This window comes from Centroberyx gerrardi, chromosome 16 (genome assembly GCF_048128805.1).
Source record: "Centroberyx gerrardi isolate f3 chromosome 16, fCenGer3.hap1.cur.20231027, whole genome shotgun sequence".
Lineage (NCBI taxonomy): Eukaryota > Metazoa > Chordata > Actinopteri > Beryciformes > Berycidae > Centroberyx > Centroberyx gerrardi.
Window position 1 is genome coordinate 1,552,713 of NC_136012.1, and position 27,083 is coordinate 1,579,795.

The 27,083-nt window shown below is 39.5% G+C and overlaps 1 protein-coding gene across 1 annotated transcript in view; it reads left to right on the plus strand.

Moving 5' to 3' along the window:
* The window catches only part of LOC139911335 (F-BAR and double SH3 domains protein 1-like), a 38,027-nt gene extending 18,398 nt beyond the window's left edge, over positions 1 to 19,629 (plus strand). Inside the window, exons 10-21 of the mRNA XM_078289319.1 lie at positions 3,448 to 3,543; positions 4,026 to 4,142; positions 5,536 to 5,640; positions 6,554 to 6,709; positions 7,651 to 7,779; positions 9,210 to 9,293; positions 11,225 to 11,369; positions 11,990 to 12,090; positions 12,757 to 12,882; positions 13,025 to 13,220; positions 18,364 to 18,419; positions 18,755 to 19,629. Coding sequence (XP_078145445.1) covers positions 3,448 to 3,543; positions 4,026 to 4,142; positions 5,536 to 5,640; positions 6,554 to 6,709; positions 7,651 to 7,779; positions 9,210 to 9,293; positions 11,225 to 11,369; positions 11,990 to 12,090; positions 12,757 to 12,882; positions 13,025 to 13,220; positions 18,364 to 18,419; positions 18,755 to 18,805 — 1,362 coding nt within the window. The 3' untranslated portion in view covers positions 18,806 to 19,629. The remainder of the gene's footprint in view (positions 1 to 3,447; positions 3,544 to 4,025; positions 4,143 to 5,535; positions 5,641 to 6,553; positions 6,710 to 7,650; positions 7,780 to 9,209; positions 9,294 to 11,224; positions 11,370 to 11,989; positions 12,091 to 12,756; positions 12,883 to 13,024; positions 13,221 to 18,363; positions 18,420 to 18,754) is intronic.
* The last annotated feature ends 7,454 nt before the right edge of the window (positions 19,630 to 27,083 follow it).

Genomic DNA, 27,083 nt, shown 5'->3' on the forward strand with positions numbered 1-27,083 from the left:
CATCACCATGCCTTTTCAAGAATGCAATATCCAGATTATAAAGATCTTTTGAGTGCGTGGTTGTGAGTTTGTCAATTATTTCAGTAACTTGTCTTTTAGTAATTGCTTGTAGTTCAAACAAATTGTCTTTCTCTTTATTTGTGGTGGTGTCAATAGACCAGCCAGTTTGCTCAAAATTATTGGCAAGTTCCTCAACTGACCCGATAAAGTAATCATTAAATGCTTGTGCGAGTTGTCCACTGTCCGAGATAATTAGGTTTCCGACTTTGAGTTCATGTACCGTTTTTTCTGTATTCTCCTGTGGTTTTATCAAGCTTTTTATTTGTTTCCAAATTAACGAATTGTTTCCTTTTGCCTCTGTTATCATAGCAATGTAATGTGTAGCTTTTGCGGTCCATAGCTCTTTAGTTACTCGATTTCGAAGCCCTTTGTATAAGGCCATAGCAGTATTTGTTCGGCTCTTTAAGAAGGCTTTGAGTGCAAGATCCCTTTGTTTCATTAGTTGTCTGATCGACACGTTTACCCATGGAAGGGATTTCTTCCTATTTGAGTTTTTAGATGTTTTAAGGAACTTACAAATAATTTTTTCAATGACGTTCATTAATTCATTACAGCATGTATTCGGATCATTACTTTGCAAAACATTGTTCCATTGTTGTTAAGTTCTTTTTCTAAACTTGACAGATCCTGTTTAGGTATTACAAGTTTATCTGATTTCGGCAAGCTATAGTTGGCAAAACGTTTCTTCGTTAGTTTCCTGGCTGCTAGAGTCATATTGTGATCCGACAATCCCGTTATGAGATTGTACGTCTTATACGTTCTTCCCGGTTAGAAAATATCAGATCAATTTGGGACTGGGTTGATCTGGTGATTCGGGTTGGCCCTTTAATTTTCTGACTGAAATCAAATTTAGACATGGAACTTTTGAGTTTCTTTTTAATTTTCTGACCAGTTAATACTGGTCACTTCTGTTTTATGAGAGATAACTTTGAGCAGTTTTTCTAGATTATCATAAAATCCAATGTCACATGTGGGAGGGTTGTATAAAACTAAAATACGGAAATGCATCTCTGGGGATAGATATACATTTAATCCTAGACATTCGATAGAAACATCATAATCAAACTCAATTTCAGTACACTTAAATGAATCCCTTTTATAAATAACCCGAAAAAACAAGCTTTCTGTCAGCAGTTATTTTTGGAGACAGTGGCATTCTTCTGGCTCTTGTACACCGTCTTAGATGGTAGTGTGTCTTTGAGGAAAAAATAGTTCCTATCCAAATAGAACAGAACTGCGCGTTTTACAATTTTTTCAAGATAACATACTGGCACCAGTATGATTATACTGTGAGCGTCGTGTTTTGCAAAACAACGTTTATCATAGTTTTCAAAGACTGTCACGTATGCCCCTAGGTTTCTATTGCAGTAGAGTGGGAGGGGGCAGCCCGGTGATTTCTGTGTGATCAGACATAAGACATTCCTCACCTCCTCTCTAGAAGAGATGGGGGCAGGATAGAGGGAGGAGGAGATGGAGAGGAGGGTAGGGAGAGGGAGAAGACAGGAGGGAAAAAAGGGAAAGTAAGAAGAGCATGTTTGAAAGTAAGGGAAAAGGGGTGTGAGGAAAGGGGAGAAGGTGAGAAAAGAGTGGAGAGAGAGAGAGCTAGTAGGAGGGAGGAAGAATGTTTGTGGAGGATCAGGGAAGAGAGGGGGAGTGAGAGGGGAGGTAGCTCACACAAAGAAGGTTGAAGTTTTGAATTCAACACATGCCAGGTGTTTTTGAACTAGCAAGTGAGTGCAGTCCAAGAGCAGGAACATCTCACCTTCTTCCTTAGTTTGGTTTGTTTGTCCATATGAGTTTTGTTTCCGAAACCAACCATGGAGCTTCACTTGGAGGGACAAGGTGATCTGATCTGACTGTGGTCCCACCCAACTGAAGCGCTGCGCTGTGCTATGGACAAGTTTTGTCGAGGCACTCATTAGACTCTGCCTTCTCCTGTGAAGTCATCTGGAGCCAGCATGTCCTCCTCTTCAAATTAAATGAAGCAAAACATTGTTTTACAGATGTAGTCATGAGACACATTCAGATTGAATATTGCGACAACATTCAAACAAAATGATAACACCACGTCCTACCAACAAGCCTATTGAGATTCCACAGAGATATTGTTACATACTCTATGTAGGCTACAAACTCCTTCCATGTTTGAGCGGCTAATGCTCAAAAAGTGTGGACATTGGACCATTTTCATGCACAAAGAATGACAAGCATTCAGTGTTTCCCCTAGAATTGTATTCTTGTCAGGATGGAAAAGCCTCTGCCAAAAGGTACATTTTGTCACAAATGGGCCCTCAAATGGGCCCTCAAAGGTCCACTAGTGGTCCTTTAGGCGAAAAGGAACATATCTGTACGTTTTTGAATGGTACATTTTTGTACCAAAGCATCTAACTATGTACATTTTTGTCACTTAACACATAACTTAACACATAATTGTTTCTTTAGAAGTACAGATGACAAGGGTACAAATATGGAGTAGTATTTGTACCCTTTTAGGTACATTCTTGTACCTTGTTTTCTGAGAGTGTGACACAGCATTTAGATCATCATGGGACACTAAAACTCTCCACTGAATCCCACGCTAATGGAATTCTTTTAGGTGGGTTAGCAGCTCCATCATATCAGAGGTGGACCGCACTGACTGGACCGTATCCAATTTTAGATCTGCGCTACCCTGTAGCTAGACTTAGGTGTACACCTAGTTCACAGCATTACATCCAATGTGTTCTCGCTATTGGTCTCAACATCAATAGGTTAATGGAACGGCTGACCCTCCTGGTTGGAAACCGCCTCAGCAGTTCAGAGGAGAAACAGGAGCTGCAGCATCTAATTGTTTGCTCAATTATAATGACTAATTACCATGGTGCCATGGTGACAGAAAGGCCCCTTTTCCACCTGGCATCAATATATGTATTGTGTCTAGACATAGATAGATTCAGCTGGATTAAATTTACACCCGACTGTGAAATCATATCTCTTTCCCTCACCAAAATACACATTGACACACATCACTTCCTCTGATAATATATATATATATATATATATATATATATGTATATATATATATATATATATATATATATATATATATATATATATACATATATGTAAATTATATATCCTTTAAAATTTAATGGAAACACCTTGCACCATGTTGCCAAAATATTGTTTTATTTCTAATTTGTTTTATTTCTATTTCCATTGCTATATGTAGATTGGAGACTCACTGCATTTACACTTTGTTGTTAATGTGGCCAAATACGTCTCTGAACACCTTCGGAGGTCGTCTGATACTTTGCCTAGCTGGGGCTTCTTTGTTGGAAGGACAGGATAGAAATACTTGGCTTGTCTTTTTCCCTGGTTAATATTGATTGGTTGTTGTGTTGTCAGGTGACCAGAGAGAGGAATGTTCAGCAGTTTCTACAAGAATCTGTTTCCTTCAGCAAAACGCCCAGATTCACCTTCCAACCAGCTCCACATGACAAGGTGTGTGTGTGTGTGTGTGTGTGTTTGTGTGCGTGCGTGTGCGCGTGCGTGTGTGTGTGTGTGTGTGTGTGTGTGTGTGCTCACAGTGTTTTGGTTTAGTCATTTTTTTCATAATCAATAGAATGACATAAAATTGTTTCTATCGTTATGGCACAGAACTTACTCATGCTAGTCAACAATTGTGTGAGCATTTTCATCCTTATTTTTTGAGATGAGATTTAGTGTGTGTGTGTGTGTGTGTGTGTGGGCATGTATGTATATATTGTACTTGAATTTGTTGTTCCTTTCTCCTCCTTCCAGTTTTGGCATTTAGCTGACACTGTTATCCAGAGGCTCTTATTAAAAGTGCAAAAGCAGAACAGTTAGAATTTGTGAATCCCATCATTGCAAGAAACCTAGTGGTGAACAGATGCATGCAGATGCAAAAATGAATGATACCCAAGAAGGAAGGATACAAGGATGTTTTTCTCTCTCCTGTGTAGGTGTGTGTTCTGCAGGAGGTTTGTGCTTCAGAAGGGGAGGGCTGTCTGGATAAGGAGGCTAGGAAATGGGCTGCCAAGGCCGCTAAAGACTACAAGATCAGCAGCCATGGGGAGAGGGTGAGGCTTTGATTTCAAACTTATAAACCCAAGATGATGCTGAGCTAGTGGATGCCTGTAGCAGCAGCTGTCACATTCCTTTCTATTATTCTACTTTTTCTCTTTTTTTATTTATGATCAGCCAGTTTTGAGATATAATATTTTGCTTCCATCATTTCTGTAGTTTCATAAAATATGTAATTTAATACATACAACTTACTTGCAATAAGTGATTTCCAACCACTAGAAGGTGACAGAAACCACAACACATTTGTAAATAAAGCACAGCAAAGCTACTGGACTATGGAGGCCCCAAAAGACAAACCTAGTGAAGGACGGTGCATAAAGGCTAATAGCTAAGCTAAACGTACCTACGGACAAGTGTCGCTGGTTACCAGTCTCACTTTGACAGAACTTTCTCCTGCTGAAGGTTACGTGTCCCACAATGACAACTGAAAAGGTAGATAGCAAGTTTACTAGTTGAACAAGTTTACTCGCTCGCTTCGATTCCACCATTACGAGAATGTTTTGCAGGAATGGGAGGGGGAGAGGGACGCTTTTAAACAGCGAGGGAGGAGACAAGCTAGTTTTAAAAAAAATAAAAGCTACTGAATGGGCTGGGAGGAGCTTCGTTCAGGAGTGGAATCTGACAACAAGCTTTAAAAAGAGGTGAAAACAGCAACACAGCTGGTGTTGTTGTCATGTGTGGATATTGGTTTATATCATTATGTCTCAATGAAATCTCCACATAGCACACATTAGTTTCAGGATTGGTTATAAGGTCTGATAGCACTTATTGCAGGTATAAATTGTACATTTAACCAGCTGCATCAACTAAACCAAGCAGAAAACTTGCTAAAACAACAAAAAAAAAAACTTTAATTGTCATTTTCTCAAAGAGGCTACATTTCATCCGCACAATAATGCCACTATTGCCAATACAATGCAATTAAGGCGATTAGTCTGATTAAGCCATTTACATGATTGCATAAGCTGACAACTCCCCATAATAATCCTGTTTACATGAGTGAAGTATTTATTTTATTTTTATTATTTAGAGAGAATTTTGAAAATAGTATATATATGTATATTTTCGTGAATCAAGGATCAAGGATGGTATATGATTTCAGTCCACAAAAATACAGTTGATGGAAATGTCTCCTGCGGTAGCTTTTTAACTGTAGATTGCATACATTTTGTCTAGATTACATTTGCAACATTTTGAGATTTCACAATTTATCCATCCAATATAAATTATGCTCTCAATAATTTTTTGTCCAGGAACAGTTTTGATTATTGTCTCACAGCATTTTTAGTTTTTTCCATATTTTCGTCCATAATATAATAAAATTAAGTAGTATGTTAAAATGAAAAGTGTTGTAGCTCTCTCTCTCTGTCTCTCTCTCTCTCTCAGGCTCTGCAGACTTTAGAGTGTCGTCTGAAGCTCTTGTTGGGGGAGACGGGGCTCAGCGTGGAGCAGAAGATGGCCGAGGTGGAGGAGAGCGTCAGGAAAGCCAAGGTACTTCTTTTTTTTTTCTTTATTTGCTTTTTCTCCACAGGTAAATAATCAAACATTTCACAATCAAACATCCACATATCACTATTAGTAGAGTTCACCCCATCCTCTCACCATTGTGCTCCCAGTCCTCCCATCCCCACCCTCCACCCACACACACAACTGATAATTGAATGAATAAGCAAATAAATTAAAAGAGAACGTAAAAAAGAAAAAGATGAAAAAAGAAATAAAAAAGGCTCTACACCATATGTTGTATATAATCAATAAGGACAAGGACGATATTATACATTATCTAGGACATTGCTGAATTTGTTCTTAAATACAAGTAAAATTACTGGTGTAAAAATCTACTTAAAGGAATTGTTCACCCAAAAATAAAATTTTCAGCTGCATTGTTGCTAGTGGCGGTGTCCATTGTCGTCACGTCTGCTTCCTGTTCCTCTCTTCCTCTATGTTTCCTTTTGGTGCGAAAAGATTTTTTTTTTTAAACACTGCCAACTTGTGTACCTGATTTGAACAACATGCTACACGCACATCAACGCAGAAGTATAAAAACTAAAATGTAAGCACTGCTGCATTGTTTACGTTGGCGCTTTACATTACGTTTACATTACGTTCGACTATAAAACGCACTTCACTAGCAAGGCTAGCGAACTAGCTGGACAACAACCAAGCTAACACAAACCAATAGTACCGTAGCTGGATGGATGTTACAGTAACTGCTTTCATGGATAAATTTGAGGATTTAAAATGCAGCGAAGCACTAAAGTAAAAGTAAAATTACTGGCTACTCTAAAATGGACAAGTACACAATAAAGCTACTCAATTACAATAAAGAGAGTAATTATAATTTGTGCTTATTTGATACTGTCTGTCTGTCTGTCTCTATCTACCTGTGTGTCTTTTCTCTCAGGTTAGCAGGGTGAAGGCAGAGGCCCGTCTGGCCTTGTTATCCGAGTGCGCCGTGGGGATTGAGCGGTGGCTTCATACTGCCATGAACCAGGCAGAGGAAGAGCTGGAGAGAGAGAGACGACTCAGCGAACAGAGAAAGTCCACCGAGGACTTCTCAGTATGGGCAAACACACACACACAGAAAACCTACCTCACCATTTTACAACGTGCTCAATGAAAAGGTGGAATGCTTTTGTAGTGTAGTGTCTATATCACTGGTTCAAACAGACAGTGTTGCTAGCAAGCAAACAGCAGAACGACACAAAAAAGTAAATGGTAAATGAATGAAGCTTACACAGCTTTGAGTCGAGTCGTTGTGGTCGCCTTGTATCTACTCTATATCAGTGACATTTCACAGGTTCGCCAGCCTCCAAACTGGGGTGTCAAACTAGACTTATGCTTCCTGTATTTTGTTGACATAGAGAGCAATGGATGAGGAAAAGCTGATTTTGTAGTTTCAGTTTGACGTTTTACATTTCTGAGTCCTGTTCATTATGCAAGATTACACAATTACTCACAAAGAGTCACAAAAGTCAAACTGTGGATGTCAATTTTGGAAGCAGATCATGTTTAATTTTAACAATGTCATGTTAAGTTGTTATTCTAACTTGCTTGTTATTCTAGCTAAACTTGAGAAACCAGCAAAGTGCTGTGATCTAGAATTAAGCTATTAAAAATCAAATATATTTCACTCTTATACAATCAACTGTACCTATGAAAATCGAGGAAATATCTGCTGTAGTTCATTTAAATTTGAAATTAAATGCAGTTTAATTTGGATGTGGGTGTTTGGACGAGTACAATACATAAAAAATGCTTTTATGCTGAAGCAACAAAATCCTGTTCTTCCGCTTTTTCCGATATGAATCAAATGAAGAATGAAAGAATTGAGTTTCTTAAAAGAATCTTCCCATCATGAAAGCGCTTACACCAATACACACAATCACACATATCACAGAACTTATTTACTTTTGAACATGCAGTTGTGATTTTTCTAACTTGTCCTTTATTCACCCGACTAAGAAAAATATTAACATTAAAAGAAGGTGTGATTTCCAGGAGGATGAGCTTGAGCTGACAGACTTCGAGGACTATGACGATGAGAACGGAGACATCTTCAATGATCCGACCTCAACCTCTGGATTGTGTGTTTACCCCGCAGCCTGCAGAGTTGTCTATAGCTATCAGGTAGCGCAGATACACATTTACACATTTGTTGGGTTTAGAAGTTAATGAGATTCTCAATATAAGTCCTAACCTCCAGATCATTTTGAGCCATCTTTCTTCACCTTGGAGAGTTGAAATGCACACCAATATTAATGGGGTGCTGGCCCTCAGGAACAAAAATTCAAAGTAAAAAGTTCTTTCATCTTTCTTTACCTCACAAGAAGGACATTGTTGTGCAGCCCTTCAAACTCAGGTGGCACCAAATAACCACACCGGGACACCTTCCAAGCAAACTGCGGGGCCAGAAACAACCCCAAAACTGAATTTTTTATGGGTTATGGGTTTTTTATGGATGTTGACATCTGACAGCCAGCAGTTACTCATGCTTGGAAAGCCAAGCATAACAAAATGAACTGAGGGCAAACTTGGAGTCAAGATGAGGTGAAATGCCTCCTCAATATGTAGGCTGAGGAGCACATTTCCCAACTCCTAGAAAGAACACAAACAGAGTTTGAGGAGGAGACAGTGAAACCAAAGAAGCATTGATAAATTACGATAGCAGTTAAACAGATAAACAAAATTGTGTGAAGATGTCACTCTCTTCCCATGATTGGTGGTGGAGATCTATATGATATGATAGAGTCTATATCATAGCCTGTAGATATAGGTACGTAAAGGAATAGTTTGGTATTTGGAACCCTGGGTCCAAATAACATGTTTTCATAGGGCATAGGTGACAGTCTTTGAAAACTATGATAAACGTTGTTTTGCAAAACATGGCATACACGGCTCACAGTATAATCATACCGGTGTCAGTATGTTATCTTGAAAAAATCGTAAAAAACCGAGCTTTCTGTCAATAGTTGTGTTCTATTTGGATAGGAACTATTTTTTCTGACGGTATAAGCATCTACAAGAGCCAGAAGAATGCCACTGTCTCCAAAAATAACTGCTGACAGAGGAGGATGCTCACACAAAATCAAATCCTATGTGATCACACCCTTATGCTCCAACACAGTGTTGCCTACACAACTGGGGTTTATTGTGCTTGCTCTTGGGATTGGGTGTGGCACCACTCTAATGGGGCCTTTTTATCAGCATACTTTGTAGAACGTCATTGAGGACCTTTTATGAAATCAGTAGGATCCACCAATAAATTCAGCATCCAAATGATCCACCCAGCAGCTTGTATTTCAATGAAATCTGCGAGATCATGCAATCTCAAGTTTGGCCACATTACACATGACAAAGCAATCATAAGGCATGGTATAAACAGAAGTATTGAATGCATGAAAAGTACAACTGCTGATGTATCCAGAGTACAGTATTCCATCCATAGTACCAAGTGCAGCACCTGAGTAATGTCAATTTTGGAAGTAGTTATTCATTTCAATTAAAAAAATCCACTGAGAAAACCATGTTTCCATATTGACAACCTTTACTTCCTGTAGGCTAGCCAATCAGATGAACTGTCAATCATGGAAGGGGAGGAGCTTCAAGTGATCGAAGATGGAGACATGGAGGACTGGCTAAAGGTAAAAGTTGTTCTGGTGTTTGCTGACATATCAGGAGGATATCTGGCTTTTTTAAAAACAGGATATTAGTCAGTCATCCACCTCTGATATGATGGATATGATGCAGTTGGATTGATTACATTTGTATTGTAGCATTAATCAATACTACACTGCTTGTCTCTGGGAAGCCCTTAACCTGAATTGATTGTAATGCAAAAATTTGATCAGATTGTACACAAGTATTCATTAATATGTTACTTTCCCACTGAGACAACTGCTGATGTGTCGTTGAGTAAAGCATGTGACCTCCAGTGACCATTCCTGTGGAGCTTCTCAGTGACCAGTGGTAAAAGACGTATCAATGTGGGCAGCATTATGAGTGTGAAGCAGGACATTGCTGAAATATAGTGTGTCCAGTCAATCTTTTCTGGATAAATGAAGTGAAGACAGTGAAGGAAGTCCTTTTCACTGTTTGAACTTGCTGAGTCACTTCATGATCTTGCGTTAAATGTATGTAAGTCACCGCTGGCGATAGACAAAGCATGGCTGCTGTACTTCCGCAGGGTATACCTCGGTTTTCACCATTGCCAGCAATGTTAAAAAGCCAACTTTCTGTCGCCTATAACTCTGTCTGTGATCACCTATTTTGTGTTTCAACATAATGTATAACACAATACAGGTGTTGTCATTGACGACTCAGACGACTGCACAAGTAACCGTGATCGAGGGTCACAAAATGCTAACTGGCTAACCAAGGCTAAAGCTAATTTCTGTACTCTTAGCATTTTGTGACCCTCAATCAAATCAATTTTTATAGCGTTGCAGTAATCTGTATATTATAAGTAAATCATTACAACTTGAATTTTGAGATATTAGTGTAATTACTGTAAACATCACCGAGATTGGCAGCCTCTACCGGCATCTACACTACATTTTACCGGGTCGGTTTTGACTGGAAATCTGCAGCAAAAAGGGAGATTACATTGCAGCACAAAACAGGAAGTTAAGATAAAGATAAAGATCAATTTTATTGTCCCAAAGGAATTTGTGGGCGCTGTTTTTCCACTGTAAACGGAGCTCAAACTTTCAGAGTTGCAGATGGTGGAAGGAGTGAAAGGCTGATGGAAAAATCACTTCCAGGACAGAAGGATTTATGGGAAATGTCTTAATGATAAGACACATTGGCACTAACAATACCACTAGTGTGAGATAGAGGCTGCCAATCGTCTCCACCATGGTCTCATTTGTTTACGGTAATTATACCAAGGTATCACAATTAATTTGACAATGATGTATTGATGGTTTAAATGATGCTTCTCAATCACTTTGATGCTACATGTAGCAGCTTTGAGACAAAGAGGAAGATGCAGTTTTGTCGTCTCCGCCATCTGCTGTGGGTTTGAACCACTTCCTATGCGTTCAGAGAAACCAAGCTCTGCCCTTCCTGTCACTGACAGAAGATCAGTCGCTGTCTAACGTTCTTTGGCCTCCTTTCACCATGGGAAATCCCCACTGCTGAAATTCACACCATTAGCTATCTGAGCTCTATTTTAACAATTAACAATTTCTCCATCAATATGTTTGTCTATCTGCCCAGTCAATTTCTTCTACCGTCTGCCATCTTCACTGCTAAAGAGTTTGCGTCTTCATCTGATGTTCACCTTTAAAATGAGGGAAACATTCTGCCACTGTGGTGAAAAAAATCCACTTGTTTCTAATGCAGTTTCACCTGTTTCAGGAATTCTGTAGAAATGAATGTCAGTCTCTTTAAACATGGCAGCTCAAACCACAAAATGAAAAGAAAAGAAAATACATATATATACAAATTGATTTGGATTGGAAATTATCCCACCCCAATTGGCAGATTCTAGATTAACTGACTTGTTAGGATGTATATATATACACAGTATGTATATATGTATGTGCAATGTTTCTTCGGTGATTCTTTCCAGGTCTGTAATGCCTGTGGTCAGGTTGGCTATGTTCCTGAGCGCTATGTGCAGTTCATGTGTCTACCTGCAGAGGATGCTGCTCAGCTGGACAGTTCATTCAACTCTGGCTCTTCCACTGGGAATAGCAGGAGAGTGCAGATCAGAGGTGAGTGGTGTGTGTGTGTGTGTGTGTGTGTGTGTGTGTGTGTGTGTGTGTGGGTATGACTTAATTCACTTTCAGGGACACACACCAGACTTAAGACCAGTTGATTGGGGACGGCTTGTGCAATTGGGGACAAAAGCCATGATTTTTGGGTCAGTGGTTAAGGTTAGGTTAAGGTTAGGGTAAGGGTTAGGTTTAGGCAAGTAGTGGTTATGGTTAGGGTTAGGGTAAGTCTCCAGGAAATGAATGTAAGTCTATGTAAATACCCCAAAAGTGACTTAAGTAAGACTGTGTGTGTGTGTGTGTGTGTGTGTGCGTGCGTGCGTGTGGGTGCACAGATGTGAATGAAATACTCGCACATACACACATACTACTACAAACTTATACATATAAAAATATATATACATATATATACTATATATATATATATATATATATATATGGAGAGAGAGAGAGAGAGAGAGAGAGAGAGAGAAGATCAGTGGCTGATTTATATGACTTGCATTGATATGACATATAAGGTATAAGCAAATATTTCATCCAGTTTGTGAACATTTTGTGTGTGTGTGTGTGTGTGTGTGTGTGTGTGTTAATAATAAAGCTTGACTTAAATCCTCTCCTAGGTGTGGCCAGAGCTCTGTACTCCTACCAGGCCCAGAGTACAGAGGAGCTTTCCTTCCAAGAGGGGGCGCTAATCCACCTGTTACGCTGTCGACAGGGAGAGGTATGTGTCACATCTCTCTCTTTGTGGTCTTTGGCTACAAGTAGCACTGATACACAAGAACGTTACTGTACAACTACCTGTTCTCTGAGATAGTTTCAACACACAAAACCCTCACATTAAACCCCAGATATATTATGATCGTTTTGTGCTATGGGGTAGTAGAAATCTTACTTAATGCACCTTAAAGACCTTATCTTCATAGAAGTTAACATAAGTTTGATAATACTTAGTATGCTGTATTTTATGAATTTACGTCATAAAGATTTATGTCGGGTTAAACAGGTGCTTACATCCTGCTTATAATCAACGGTCACTAAAATGAGATGAAACTTCAATGCAACTTCAATGTAACTGCTGCATTTCTAACTCTATGAGTATTTCAGACCGCATACATTTCATTTTTTGGTATATTTCCATATCGTAGATAGTTTTCATTCTCTTTCAGTCTTTGTATGTTTGACTGCCGTTATTTTGCACACCCTCGTAATGCTGTAACTTATACGTTTTTCATACCTTTCACTCACTGCAACTTCATATTTTCTTGACATATTGGAAATTGGAATTGGAACACTGGTTGCGTTATATTTGGTACCCCTCATTTGTTCTATTCTTTTTATGTTCTATTTTTATTTGCTGAATCCTAATGAATGTGTTTTTGATTTTCAGGTGGATGACGGTTTCTGGGAGGGAGAGCTGGACGGACGGACCGGTGTCTTTCCATCGCTGGTTGTGGAGCTTGTCCGAGACGAGGGAGAGGAGGAGGAGGAGGAAGAGGAGGAGGACAAGGTGCAGGTGAGTCTGGTTTCCTGCTGCTCTTCCCCACTTCAACCTGCAATAAGCGATAACAGACCTTATAACCAATCCTGAACCTAATGTGTGCCACTGCTTTTTCTGACTGACTTAGTCACCTCTCTGGTATTTCTGTCTTTTCCAGACTCTCCCCACCCCGACTCTTCCTCCCTTCTCGCCCCCCATCCCCATCCCCATCCCAATCTCCTCTGCCCCCCTGCCTTGTTCCAGCCCCAGCCCGAACCGCGGGTCCTGTCCAAGTACTACCCCCCCTAACTGTGTGGAGGACAAACTACAGGCTGTTCCTGTGGAGCTGCAGAGGCTGGCAGACAGCAGGATAGGTGGGTGGTATCAAATGTTAAACTAGCTTGAGCATAGATTCTGTCCCTGCGTGCGCTTCCTCATTTCAGTGTCAGCATTTTCATTCATTGAGACATAATGATATAAACCAATATCCACACACGTGGGCCAGCTGTGTTGCTGTTTTCACCTCTTTTCTAAAGCTTGTTGTCAAATTCTGGTCCAGAATGAAACTCCTCCTGGTCCATCCAGTAGCTTTCCTTTTTTTTAAAACTAGCTTGGCACCTCCCTCACTGTTTAAAAGCAGCCCTCACATCCTCCCATTCCTGAAAATTTTCGCATCATGGCGGAATGATGAAGCAAGGGAGTAAACTTAGTAAACTAATAAACTTGCTACCTACTGTAATGATATTCAGTAACATAAGAAGTGTAATACCAAGTTTGACCAACAGATGGCTTTGTGAATTAAGGAACGTCAGAATAGACGGCCAGTAGAAGAAGTGTGGTTCCTGGTTGGTGAGCTAAACAATAAAGAACTAGCACAAGCTAGCTCTTCATAAGATAATGTTTCATCATTACAAGAAATGAACAACACATGGTACCAGGAGTGAAAGTTTTTGTCACGTTCAGCACAGCTTGATATGGAGACTTTGAGGCCACCGGAGGGACTAAAACTGGTGGGAAATCTCGACAGCAACTGGCGGAGTTTCAAGCAGCAGTTTGAGCTGTTCACAGTAGCGGGTCCTCAAGCCATTGAAGTCTTCAACACGTTCGAGTTTGCAGAGGAGGATGACAGAAACAAGTACGACAAAAGAAGTTCAATGCACATTGCTCTCCACAAAAAAACACTGTATATGAAAGGTCTTCCACTCACGCATGCAGCAACAAAATGAAACTTTTGATAGCTTTGTGACCGATCTGAAGCTGAAAGCACAGACGTGATTTTGCTGATCTGAAGGATTCCATGATCTGTGATCAAATAGTGTTCGGAATCTATGATAAAAAGGTCAGAGAACGGCTGCTAAGAGAGGCCAAATTAACTCTTGAGGAGGCAGAGAGAGTTTGCCATGCTAGTGAGTTGGCCCAGCAGCATGCAAAGACATTCAGTGAAACCATTGCCACTGCAGTTTATGATGGTGCGAAGGTTGCTGTGGTCACAAACAAAATAAAAAGAAAGACTGAACAAATGAAACACAAGGAGGATGTCGCATTCACCTGCAAATGATGTGGTGGTAGACATGAGCCCCAGCAGTGTCCAGCCTATGGCAAAAGATGTTCAAAATGCAATGGGAAAAAAACATTTTGCCAAGCAATGTCTATCCAAAGACAAACCCAAATCAGTACATGTAGTTGAAGAGACTGACTTAAGTGAAACATTCTTTGTAGGTATGGTGTCATGTGACGATAAAGACAATACAGAAAATAAGCACTGTACTACAGAGGAAAACGACAGACATACAGAAAATGAAGACACGTGGATCGTGTCACTTCCAATAAATGGAGCTTTAGTAGCACTAAGGATAGACACAGGTGCCCAAGCAAACCTGATCAGCATGAAAGAAATCAGTGTCATGAAAGAAAAGCCTAGGATTTTCAAGAGAGGTGTGCCACTGACAGACTCAATGGAAAAGAGATAGCAAGTAGAGGTCAGTGCAGACCTAAAGTGACAGTAAAGAATAAAGCGCACAATATATTGTTTTCTGTCATACCTGAGGGCTGTGAGTTACTGCTAGGTGGGGTCACATCTGAGAAATTAGGCTAGACCTAGTAAAGAGGGTCTGCCATATTAAGTGCACACCCAGACACCGTGAACTCCATTGTGCAGAGTTATTCAGATGTTTTCAAAGGACTAGGATCCCTACCATATACATACAAGATTCAACTGAAGGAGGATGCAAAGCCCATCGTCCATGCTCCAAGGAGGGTTCCAGCTCTGCTTCGAGAGCGCCTAAAAAAGGAACTAGACAGGATGTCTTAGCTAAACGTCATCACTAAGGTTGAGGAACCAGCGGAATGGGTTAACTCAATGGTGTGTGTTGACAAAAAGAATAAAAAGTGAGAATATGTATGGACCCTGGGGATCTCAATGCAAACATAAAACGTGAGCATTACCAGATACCTAAGCATGAAAAGATCACAAGTGAGATGGCAGGTGCCAAGTACTTCACTAAACTAGATGCATCGCAGGGATTCTGGCAAATATATCTGGATGATGAAAGTTCCAGATACTGCACCTTCAATACACCTTTTGGGAGATTTTTTTGGAGATTTTCCATCGTGCAATGGAACACATCATAGAAGGGCTAGAAGGGGTCCGTTGTTACATTGATGATGTGGTTCTATGGGGTTCCACCCTATAGGAGCATAATGAAAGACTGGCAAAAGTGCTCCAGAGTGTACGTGAGAATGGACTGAAGCTTAACAAAGCAAAATGTCAATTTGGTGTGCAGGAAATAACATTTCTGGGAGACAAACTGTCCGCTCAAGGTGTTGAGCTAGATGAGACAAAGGTCAAATCCATACTAAGTATGCCTCATCCCACAGACAACAAAGGAGTGCTGAGAGTCATGGGGATGAAAAACTTCATTGGAAAGTTCATACCCAACTTGTCAGTGAAGACATCAGCTCTACGGGATCTGCTTCACAATTCCACAGAATTCAAGTGGACAGCCAGACATGAGCGAGAGTGGAATGCTCTAAAGACTACACTGACAACTGCTCCCGTGCTTGCTTATTATGATCCTACTAAGAAGCTAAAGGTCTCAACAGATGCATCGAAGGACAGGCTTGGGGCTGTCTTGCTGCAGGCAGAAGGAGATGATTGGAAGCCAGTTGCATATGCCTCAAGGTCCATGACTCAAACTGAGGGTAGATATGCTCAAATAGAAAAAGAATGTCTTGGACTGGTTTATGGACTAGAAAAGTTCCACTGCTGCGTATATGGCCTACACCTTCACAGCCGAGACTGATCATCGCCCTCTGGTATCGATCATCAAGAAGAACCTGAATGAGATGTCACCAAGGATTCAGCGTCTCATGATGAAACTACAAAGGTATGACTTCGACCTGATATACACACCAGGCAAACACATAGTGTTAGCTGACGCACTGTCAAGAGCACCAGTGGTGAGTTGTATGAGTTCCACTGAAGAGGAACTGGAAGCTCATGTAAGCATGATAGTTGCTTCTCTGCCAGTATCTGATGCCAAGTCAAAACAAATATGTGAAGAGACAGTTAAGGACAAAGAGCTACAAACAGTGATTGAACACATCAACAGTGGTTGGCCCAAGGGGTCTTGTTCAAAATATTATCACATTAGATCAGAGCTATGTGTGGCAAATGGAATGCTGCTGAGAGACAACAGAATTGTAATTCCACAGAGTCTAAGACTGGACATACTTCAAAGGTTACATGAAAAATGCAAAAGAAGAGCGAGAGATGCTATATTCTGGCCTGGGATCAATAAGGACATTGAGAGTATGATAGGAAAATGGTAGGAACTGATTTGTTTCATGTGAATGGGAAAGACTATTTGCTGGTAATAGACTACTATTCAAACTTCCCAGAGATTGCACTGCTCACAAGCGCTACAGCAAGCAGTGTCATTACCCATGTCAAATCCATCTTTGCCAGGCATGGAATACCAGAGACTGTTCTGTTGTTAGTGACAATGGTCCATGTTATAACTGCAAGGAGTGGCAGTTTGCAAAACAGTATGACTTCCAACATGTCACATCTAGTCCTCAACATGCACAGTCAAATGGCAAAGCTGAGAAGGGAGTACATATTATCAAGCAGCTTCTAAAAAAGGCTACAGACAGTAAATTAGATCCCTATTTAGCTCTGCTGAGCTACAGGACCTCCCCTCTTGACTGTGGTTTATCCCCAGCAGAACTGTTGATGAATCGTAAGCTGCGTACCACCTTACCCTGCTACCCAGAAGACAAGCAGAGTACAGATGTAAAGCAAAAACTGGACACTCTGAAATGGAAACAGAAACATCATTATGACAAGTCAACTAAGCTTCTCAGACCACTTGCAAAGGATGATGTGGTGAGAATTCAAGACCAGGATGCTTGGAACAGGAAAGCTACTGTTCTTCAGGAAGTAGGACCATGGTCTTATACAGTAAGAACTGAGGAAGGGCACATTCTCAGGAGGAACCGCCGCAGCCTTCTGAAAACACAAGAGACTTTCCGAGAGTCAAAATCTGATGATGTGAATGTGACAGGTGATGTGTCACATACGATAACTGGTTTGGACAATAATGAACATGTACAGACAGAGACACATGATGATACTCCAAAGTCGCCAGTGCTAAGGTCTGCTCGTGAGATTAGAAAGCCAGATAGACTCAACCTGTGAGTTAGCATATTGTAATTTAGCTGACTGAAGAGATGTGTGTTTAAGAATCACATGCTAAAGAGTTAAAACAAGGACTGATGTATATATACATATAAGGTTACACAGTCTGTTTAAAAGAGCTTTAAGTTCATTGAAAGCATACTAAAATGTTTAACAAAGAAAGGCTAAAAATGTTATGGTCAAGATGTTATGTATGTTAACACGAAATGGATGTTACTGATATCACTTATAATTTTAATGTGGTAAATATGTTTTTTTTTACAACTTCAAAGAAAATGGGATGTAATGATATTCAGTAACATAAGAAGTGTAATACCAAGTTTGACCAACAGATGGCTTTGTGAATTACGGAACGTCAGTATAGACGGACAGTAGAAGAAGTGTGGTTCCTGGTTGGTGAGCTAAACAATAAAGAACTAGCGCAAGCTAGCTGTTCATAAGATAATGTTTCATCATTACAAGAAATGAATAACACACCTACCTCTTCACTTGTCATTATTTGTACCACACGTAACCCTCAGTAGGAAATTGTATAGCTGCCTCCCTCCAGCCAGATGCTAATTTTTTGTCTTTCTGACGTTGACATAATGCGCAGTGTGGCTAAAGTTGACACATGCTCAACTTGGAGTGCCCAGGGCATCTGAAATGCCAAGTGTGCAGTATGGAAGAGACTCACGCCTGCCACAACAACACTATTGAAAATCAATGAAGGAAAGGCACAGGCTTATTAAAGTGATCACAGCCTTATTTGTTAATTAATTTGCCTTACCTTCTCTCAGCAACTCTCTTTATCTCTATCTGTTGGCCTCTTCCATCAGAGAGTGGAGGCAGTGGCCACAGTTCTCCGGATCTCTCCAGCAGGCGACTAAGACCAGTATGTACACTATGCAGTTAAAAAAAGGAATATTTTGTATATTTCATAACATATGCTATCACTTGTCGAACATATATGCTTTAAAGAGTAACTAAACCCCAAACCCAAATCTATGTAAAGCCTGGCATCTAATGGTAAAAAGCATGCTACTGAACTGGCCATCTGCTATTGGCTGTTCTTTGGTGCCAGGTGATGTCACCTTCTATAGAGTACAACAGGTGGTGGCATCACCTGGTACCAAAGATCAGCCAATAGCAGGCTTTACACAGATTTGGGTTTAGGGTTTAGTTACTCTTTAACATCCCATATCTCCCTCTCCCTCTCTACTGTTTCAGTGTCGAGCGCCTCCTCCTCCTCCAACCCAGAGGTTTTCACCCCAGCCTTGAGACAGACAGCTGTTGCTATCAAGTTTCAGAAGACCAAAGGAACACTCTGTTTTTGTGCCTACCATTAAATAGCATTAACGAATACATTGTGATTCGTTTCAGTTTTCATGAAACAAATCGCATCTTCAAAGCCAGTAGCAGTGTAACAGTGTTTCAACAAGCACAACAGTCAGTAGGCTATTCTTGTCTTCATGTGTCATGTGTCTGTCTTCATGTATACCATGTGCTCCAACTTTACAGCAACATATTTTTTCATGTGTTGATTCCATAGTCTTATTAATGAGGATGTGAAATCATACAATGAGTATGATGTTAAAGTGCAAACTGTCAGATGCTGTCTGTAAGAGCACCTGAAACTAAGTTGAGATGTCAAGAATCGGGTGATGTTATGGCTTACACACTTATAAAAGTCAGTTTACTTAAACAGTAATAGTGTTAGTTGAAAATATTCTACCACACTCCACTTCTGATCATCATATGAGTGTTACATCGTATTTTAATCATCAGCCATTTCATGTTGTGCAAAAATGTCATTTTGAATTTCTCCCTGTTTTTGTACTGTATTGTCACTTGATTCAAGGACATTACTGCATACTGCATTATGGGTTTTGTGAATTTAGTTTCAGTCAATTTAGTGGTGAGTATATTCCCACGTTTTACCAACATGATGTAATTATAGGGCCAGAAACCAGGCTTGGATGTTAGAAGAAAGTAGAATGGAAGAAGGCAAGTGTCATTTTTTTTACACTTTTGTGAATTTTTTTGTGAAATTGTCCCCTCAAGCAACATGATTTTTCGTCCCAAATAAAGGATTCAGCATCCCGCCCGCTTTCAGTATTGATGCCTTCGAGGGTTACCCTGTTATGCATTTCTTTATTTTTTGAGGTGACTTTTCCTTTTTTGAGGTGGTTTTGAAGCTGCACTGAAAAAAAAAAAAATTGCTAGCCATACACAGGTAAAACAACTATTGGCTAAAGTTAGGGTTAGATTTAGGCCACTAAAACAATTTAAAGGACTACACCAGCCTTTTAGGAGTTTGGCCCATTGGTCACTTTACCCAATATCGGACAAGAGGATTGGCAACAAAATCATCTCTGTTTCTCCAGTAGATAGCTCTGTCTGGTGCACATGCTAACACTTTAGCATACAGTAGCCTATATTAGTAGTATAGTATATATTAAGTAACCATACAGGTGACTAGCATTATTTTAGCAAGTGAGAAAATGAAAACTTGTAGCAGTTCTAAGGCTGGTTAGCTAATTTTAATGACACAGGAAGGTAGCAAAGTTAGCCAGACAGCTAATGTTGCACTGTTGATTCTTAACTAACGTAAGATTGAGAATTTGTTTTCAAAAGTTCTGAATCTACAAGCCACAGAATAAAAAACAATACCAACTTTGGATTACTAAAAGGTTTATCTTCATACTTTGTATAATGATAATCAACATACTGTATGCTAAAGCATTGTCATGCGCACCGGACAGAGCTATCGAATGGCCAAAAAGTTGGTGTAGTCCTTTAAGGTTAAGGTGAAGTTTTGGTCATGGTTAGATAGGAAAAACTTCACTGAAAATGAAAACTTCACCCCACCCTGTTGTCTTTGTCTCTTTTTCCCTAAATTATAGTAAGTCACGGGATTTATGCATATTTATAAATGTTATAAATAGTAGGCTACATTTTATCAGCTGAAGCCACCACCACCTCATGCATCTAGACTATTTCATCTCATCAACTCAAGAAAGACAAAACACACCACACAGGTTTAAAAAGCATAGTTCTGATATATGTATTTCGATTCAATAAGAATAAATTATGATACATCTGCATATTCACATTTGAGTCTCTCAAATCATCGGATTATAGCATGTGTATACTGTACATAAGTTAACTTTCAGCTTCTTGCCAGTAAGCACATGCATTATAATGGTTCTAAGGACACTACAAGTTAAATATTGTTCATAAAATCAGGGAATTGACAGTAACTGTGGAGAAGTTCAGAGCCTTAGACAGAGTTTGGCTGTTGCCAGGAGCAGCCATGTTGGCTCCACAATCTGCTCTAAGCTTAGTTACTGGTGATTCTATGGCTGTTGATCTTTACAATCTTGGACATCTCACTATGGTGATGTTATGGAGGAAACCAGAGGTGTGACCAAGTCAACTTTGCTCGAGTCCCAAGTCAGTCTCAAGTCTTGAGGCAAAAGTCTCAAGTCTCAAGTCTCAAGTCTAAATGTAGAACACCAAGTCAAGTCAGAACAAATCAAGATTCCAGTATCAATTTAATATCTTAAAGAAAACTAAATATCTAGGACTTTTCAGTGCAATATGGTTTTATTAGGATAAAAATTGATAAGAGCATCATGAGTTTGATTTCTATAATCAGTTTCAACTTCAATAAATTAAATCATTCCATACAAATTCAGACAACAGAATTTAAATTCAGTCGTGTGCTGGAACAAATCTCATCACTTTCAATCTAAGTCATTTACACAAACACAAGATCTCAAGTCAAGACTTTAGAAACCTTTTCAAGTCATCAAAGTACAAGTCAAAGTCAAGTCACCAGAACTCAAGTCTCAAGTCTTCTCTTCATGCATCAAGTCAAGTCTCAAGCAATTAAAATCGTGACTCGAGTCTGAATCAAGTCCAAGTCATGTGACTCGAGTCCCCACCTCTGGAGGAAACTGTCCCATATTTATAGCAAACTCTTCTTATTTCAGCAACATGGTCGCCCATACTGCAACCTGACCAAACTCTTTCTATCTGTTGCTGTGGTACCTGTATGACAAGAGCCATAGTATGTTGAGTATTCATACAGACAAACACTGTTGCTGGTGAATAGTTGGAGTGTACCAGCCCTAATCATGACAAGAGCTATTTGTGACAGAGACTTTAAGCAGCCATTATCCATCTGGAAGCATTCATACACACATGGAGGCATTTGACAATTCCTCCCATCCATGGACAGTCTTCCCAGTTTTTTTCATTCTTTTTTAATAAACAGCATCCACTTTAAATATGACGAGATTTTCACCTCCCATCATATTCCCATGTTTACCAAAGCAAGATGCGTCTAATATATAAATGCCACAATGGTGCTTTTATTACATAGGAATGCTCTGCGTATAAATTCATAATAGACTAATGGTGCTATGTCCACATACATTCCATTGAGATTAATGATCATGTATTTACATTCAGCAGATGATTATTGCAGTCAATTTATCGGTACTTTGTTGTCATATCAGCTTCTGGGGCACAATAACTGCTATGACTACTACTGCCCAATTCTCTTAAAGGATATAGTTTATTGCTATGTAAATGGAAAAGTTAATCTTGTTTATATATTATTATTTTACATTTGGATTAATAGGCAATGTTGCATTACCCTGCTACCTTGTTAACAGAGCAATTGTATGTTGGTTGAGCTCAGTGTAAGTGGACTGGAGAAATATCCATCTTAACAAGGCGTTTAATCTCGTATTGAGCCTTAAAATCTTATTTTTATTAAACTTTTGAAAAAAAATATACCAGCGGAGTGAGATAACTTTTGTTTCCAAAAAAATATCCTTGAATCAAGTGACATTATCTTTATACTAGTGGAGTGATCCAGCTTAGTCTGCTGTGTTTCAAGATACTACACGTTTGTCCCAAAACAGGTGAAACTGCACTGGAAACAAGTGGAATTTTTCACTTGGTTTGGAGAGTAAATGAGTTTTGGGCAATGGACATTTTTTGCAGTGCAGCCGCCACAGTTTGCATTCAAATTTACAAGCCAATTAGTCAAACTACTCCATGTTTTGATGACTGCAACTGGCAATACAGGCCTCTGACCAGAAATATGAACATAAAGTTTGAGATAGTCAGTGCAAATAAAACATTCACAGCAAATTGTTGCTAACTGGAGGAAAATAAAGTCATACCAATAAAAATACACGGTTTCAAATTGTTGTGTGTCGATTAATATGGCTACCGATAGCTGCACCTTTAAGACATTTCACATATACTTTTATATACATTATTCTATACCCACATGGAATAATACAACATATGACTTGCTCATTCCATTGTCTTAGTGCTAAAATGGCTTTAGATATAGTGCAATAAGTAAAGAAATGGTTCTCTTAAAAAGGGAGTGTCATTTTCAACACCTATGAGAGGGATAACACATAATGTGCTACTTTTCAACATGTTATGCAACTGTTAACGCACAGTGTGTAGAAAAGTAACACATATGTTAATACTGACAACCTTTTTAAGAGCATACTCATTGATCAAGATGAGTGATTCAAACACACTGAGGTCATTGTGTTGAAGGTGTGATGTGTTTTATGACCAGCAGGGGTTGACATTGCTCACTTCAGAATGATGTATTATTCAGTTCAAAGCCTGGTCAATGTATTTGGAGTGTTTCCTTTTACTTTCACTGAAACCAGTGGAGTCTGTGAAGCTACTTGAATGTAGCCGACAAATCAGAGGCTGTAATCAGTTGGTTGGATTTGTTCTGATGGGAGCACTGCCTCTGTCAATCAAGCAATTATGAGTTTGTGGTATGTCTGTCACAGCCCCAGCAAAAACAACCTGACACATATCTTGCATTAATCTATCAGGATCACACTTTGAAACAACAAATAAATAATATAAATATGTGAAAATGAGTACATCTGAAAAAAACAACAACTAAAAAGTACAATTCGAAAGCAGTTGGAGAGGTTTGGGTAAAGATGACACACTGGAGTGGCTGAGCAGTGTTTTGGACTTAAAATACATGAGTGGTCTCTTCATCGGATAAAGATATTCTTTCCACTTGTCAGACTGAGAGAAAAAAAACGAGAGAGACAGCCAAAGTGAAGAGGGAGGGAATGAAAAACTAGAAAGGGGGACAGAGAGAAAAACTTGGACAGAAGACTAGGGACCTCCAAGTTTGTTTCCCATAAAGGCCAGGAAATGCCGTTAACCTCTGACTTTAAACCTTTGGACTGTGTCTGGTAAACCCCTTCCCTGTTCCTAACCAGTCTCTAGTGAAAGAGTCTCAAGGGCCAGCGGCTAAAATGGATGCTGGGCTGCAGGCCAGTAAATGGGAATCTAACAAGTAGGGGTTAGCTTCTAGGGTTTCATGTCACCATGGTCTTTCTCAATATGCCCAAGTCCCCTCACTATTACTCCTTGAATAAATAAAATTGGACAGAGGACGGAGAGTGCTTCTATTGGGTTGTCTTTGTGTGGAGGCATGTGTCAATGGTGCTATTTGGTTTGGGGTTGTTGCTTTCATTTCAAAAGTAGGAGTTCCAAGGCACTCTTGAAGCAACAAACACAGAAAGCTTTTACTGCATGGCTAGTTCAAAAGAACATACTTAAAGTGGTAATCTTCAAAATCCCCATTTTATTGATTTAGTCTCCATCTTTGGTGCTCAGCGCTCATTACTGTGGTGTTTCTGCACTGCACTTCCCAGAGATCACCTGTCAATCACACAGTGTCCAGGACTTTGAGATCTTTTTCCTTGGATTTTCATGCTAACTACCCAGTTCTTCTTCTACTTATTCCCAACAAACCGGAAACATAAAACCCATATTTTCCAGCAAAGACCACCAGACACCTGGTGTTTAGAACAGTAAAAGTAAAAGCTTTCATGAACTGGCTGTAGGTTGAATTTTGTTTTTGTTGGTTAAGGAGTGCCTTGGAACCCCTTCTTTTTCATTATACTTAAATTGTGTCAAAATGGACTAAACCGAGTACCTTGCCCCTCTCTGGAACCCTTTGGAGGGGAGCCAGATTTGGGAAACACTCTTCTAGATGGTTGTTGCTATGCAGATGATGGTCTTGTTTCCATCGTAGTAGTCATACAGATAGAGATTATACAGACATACAGTAAAGCTGAAATGTGGAGCAGTACACACAAGCATAACATCATACAGCTGTAAGTATGGTAGAAATCACAGTTTTTACTGGCCATTACCAGGCACTACTGCTTCAATGTTGGAATTGTTAGAAAAATTTGAATTTTGTTCAGTTTCCAGCTTCCACAAGGAATGGTCTAGCAACTAGTTGTATGACAAATACTTGTTTTATGTCACAATATGTCTATTGAGTTCTATTATATAGCATTTGAGGAGGAACAGGCTGCAGAACGATGGATGGAGATTTCTACCATAGCTACCAATGTACATATAATATCACCTGTCAGTTATCTGCTGTAGAAGCTTTACAAGTCACAGTTTAAAATACTTCTTATACTTCAAAATACACATCATACTTTAAAATACATCATTTTTAAGTTTCACAGTTTGAGACTGTTTTGAATTGCTTCTCCACAGGTTGCGAGCAAGCGCAGCTTCTCTTCTCTTTTCCAGAGTTTAGTCAGTGGAAAGTGTCATTTTCCAGTCTCTGTGAGCTTATTTCTCATATATGATTGATTCCCATACCGTGATGTCTTGGCATATACTGGTCAATAATACAATCATCAGTAAAAAGTCTGTGGTTATATTGTCTTCTTTTACTTGTCGTCACAGCTCCCATTTGCAGCCATTTTGCATCCCTCCTTGTAAGCATTCAGTCCAATTCAAATGGGGACACAAAATGACGCCAGCCAAAAAAAGTGGTGAATAACAAGACTGGTAAAAAAACAACATATTGGTGACTATACAGGGATAGTACAATTCCAGAAATCTAATCCATAGTCTAGGAATGGACTGGTTGGTATTATGTGTTGACAGGAACATTAAGCAGTGTTTTATCCCTCCAGGAAATGCAGAAAGCGACTGGTTATACTGGCTATATCGGTGTAAATATAGGGCTAGACCAAAGACTCTGCGAGCAGTGATGCAACTGTTGGCAGGGGACCATACTTGTCAGCAGAAGAAATGTAAAAATGTTCCTGTTGTAGCTACTGGTTGTTCTGGTATAAGTATAGAACTAGTCCAAAATCTATTACTATACTGATAGGTAACATTGGATTAGACCAGTTCTAAATTGTTTTTGGTGTAATAAAGGGAATGTCCTAGATGAAGTGACTGAGTATTATGGAGGATACCAGTGATTGTGACAGTGACAGTGAATTCTGTTCTTTTGGTTAAAGGAAATGTCTTCATTGTAGCAACACTGGTCTAGAAACTTCCCTTTAGACACTGTATAGAACACACTTTTCTTACCAGTAAATGGATGGTATACTGGTATAAATGCAGGGCCAGTCCAAAGTCTTATGGTTATACTGGTGGCTATTTTGACTTGGTAAGACTATTTAGCTGTTGAGGTCTTGTCCTGTTGGTAGACAAGAAACGTCCTCTGGTAGAACTGGTATAAATATAGCACTAGTTAAAGGTTCTGCTTGTACTGGATACTTTTTTTCCAACCTTTATGGTAAAGCTGAGACTTAATCAGCTTTTTATGTGTCCATTAGGACATCTTAGGCAAAACATAGTCATGGTGTAGGTATAATGTAGTATCTTAATATAGTAGCAGTTGCTGTTCCTCCTGCTGTGTTTGTGCTATTAGTCTTGTTTTACAAGCAGGAGGATCAATATATCAGATACGAAGGTGCCAGCACTTCCCAAGTCATTGCCACATTTATACATCAATAAATAAGCACCATGGTTACCATATCAATGAATGAATTAATCAGTTAACCAGTTGGTCAGCCAAGTCAGTCACACATCAAGCAATGAGTTGTAAACCAGCTAGTTAAACAGTTTCACACTCAGCCCACCAGTCAGCCAGTTCACCAGACAGCCAGTCCATCTGCTGCCTAGCCACTTACAGGAAAAATCCACAATGTTAAAAAAAAAAAAAAAAGTAGCTATTGGCTATGTACCTTCCATTTCTGGGTGCATTTTGTTGTTTGATGGTATATTTTTCTTATTCCTGTGGGTAACTGGCCAAACATAGACGACGTGATGTTATGTCAAGATATTTCCAGCACAGCTACAATGGAGTTTGATAGCAGAAAATGTTTCAGGTTTTGATGTAATCCTTCAGAATCAAAGAGCAAGGGCGTAGAAGATCGTAGAAGAGCCTCAACAGACCAGAATGCAATGCAATGCAATGCTAGTTGGCTAGCTAGCTATATTTAAATGCCCATACGCCCAACTTTGATTGAAAGTTCAATTTCACACTCCTTCTCTGGGGTTTGTCAAAAGGCATTCTGGGAAATGTAGGAAATCACTAGCTGAAGTAGAAGTAGACGAGGCAGGTTGAAGGAAAGTGGGTTCACCAAACACGTAAATTAAAACACTTCATCACAAAAAAACCTGGAATGCATTTAACATCACAGATTGATGATATATA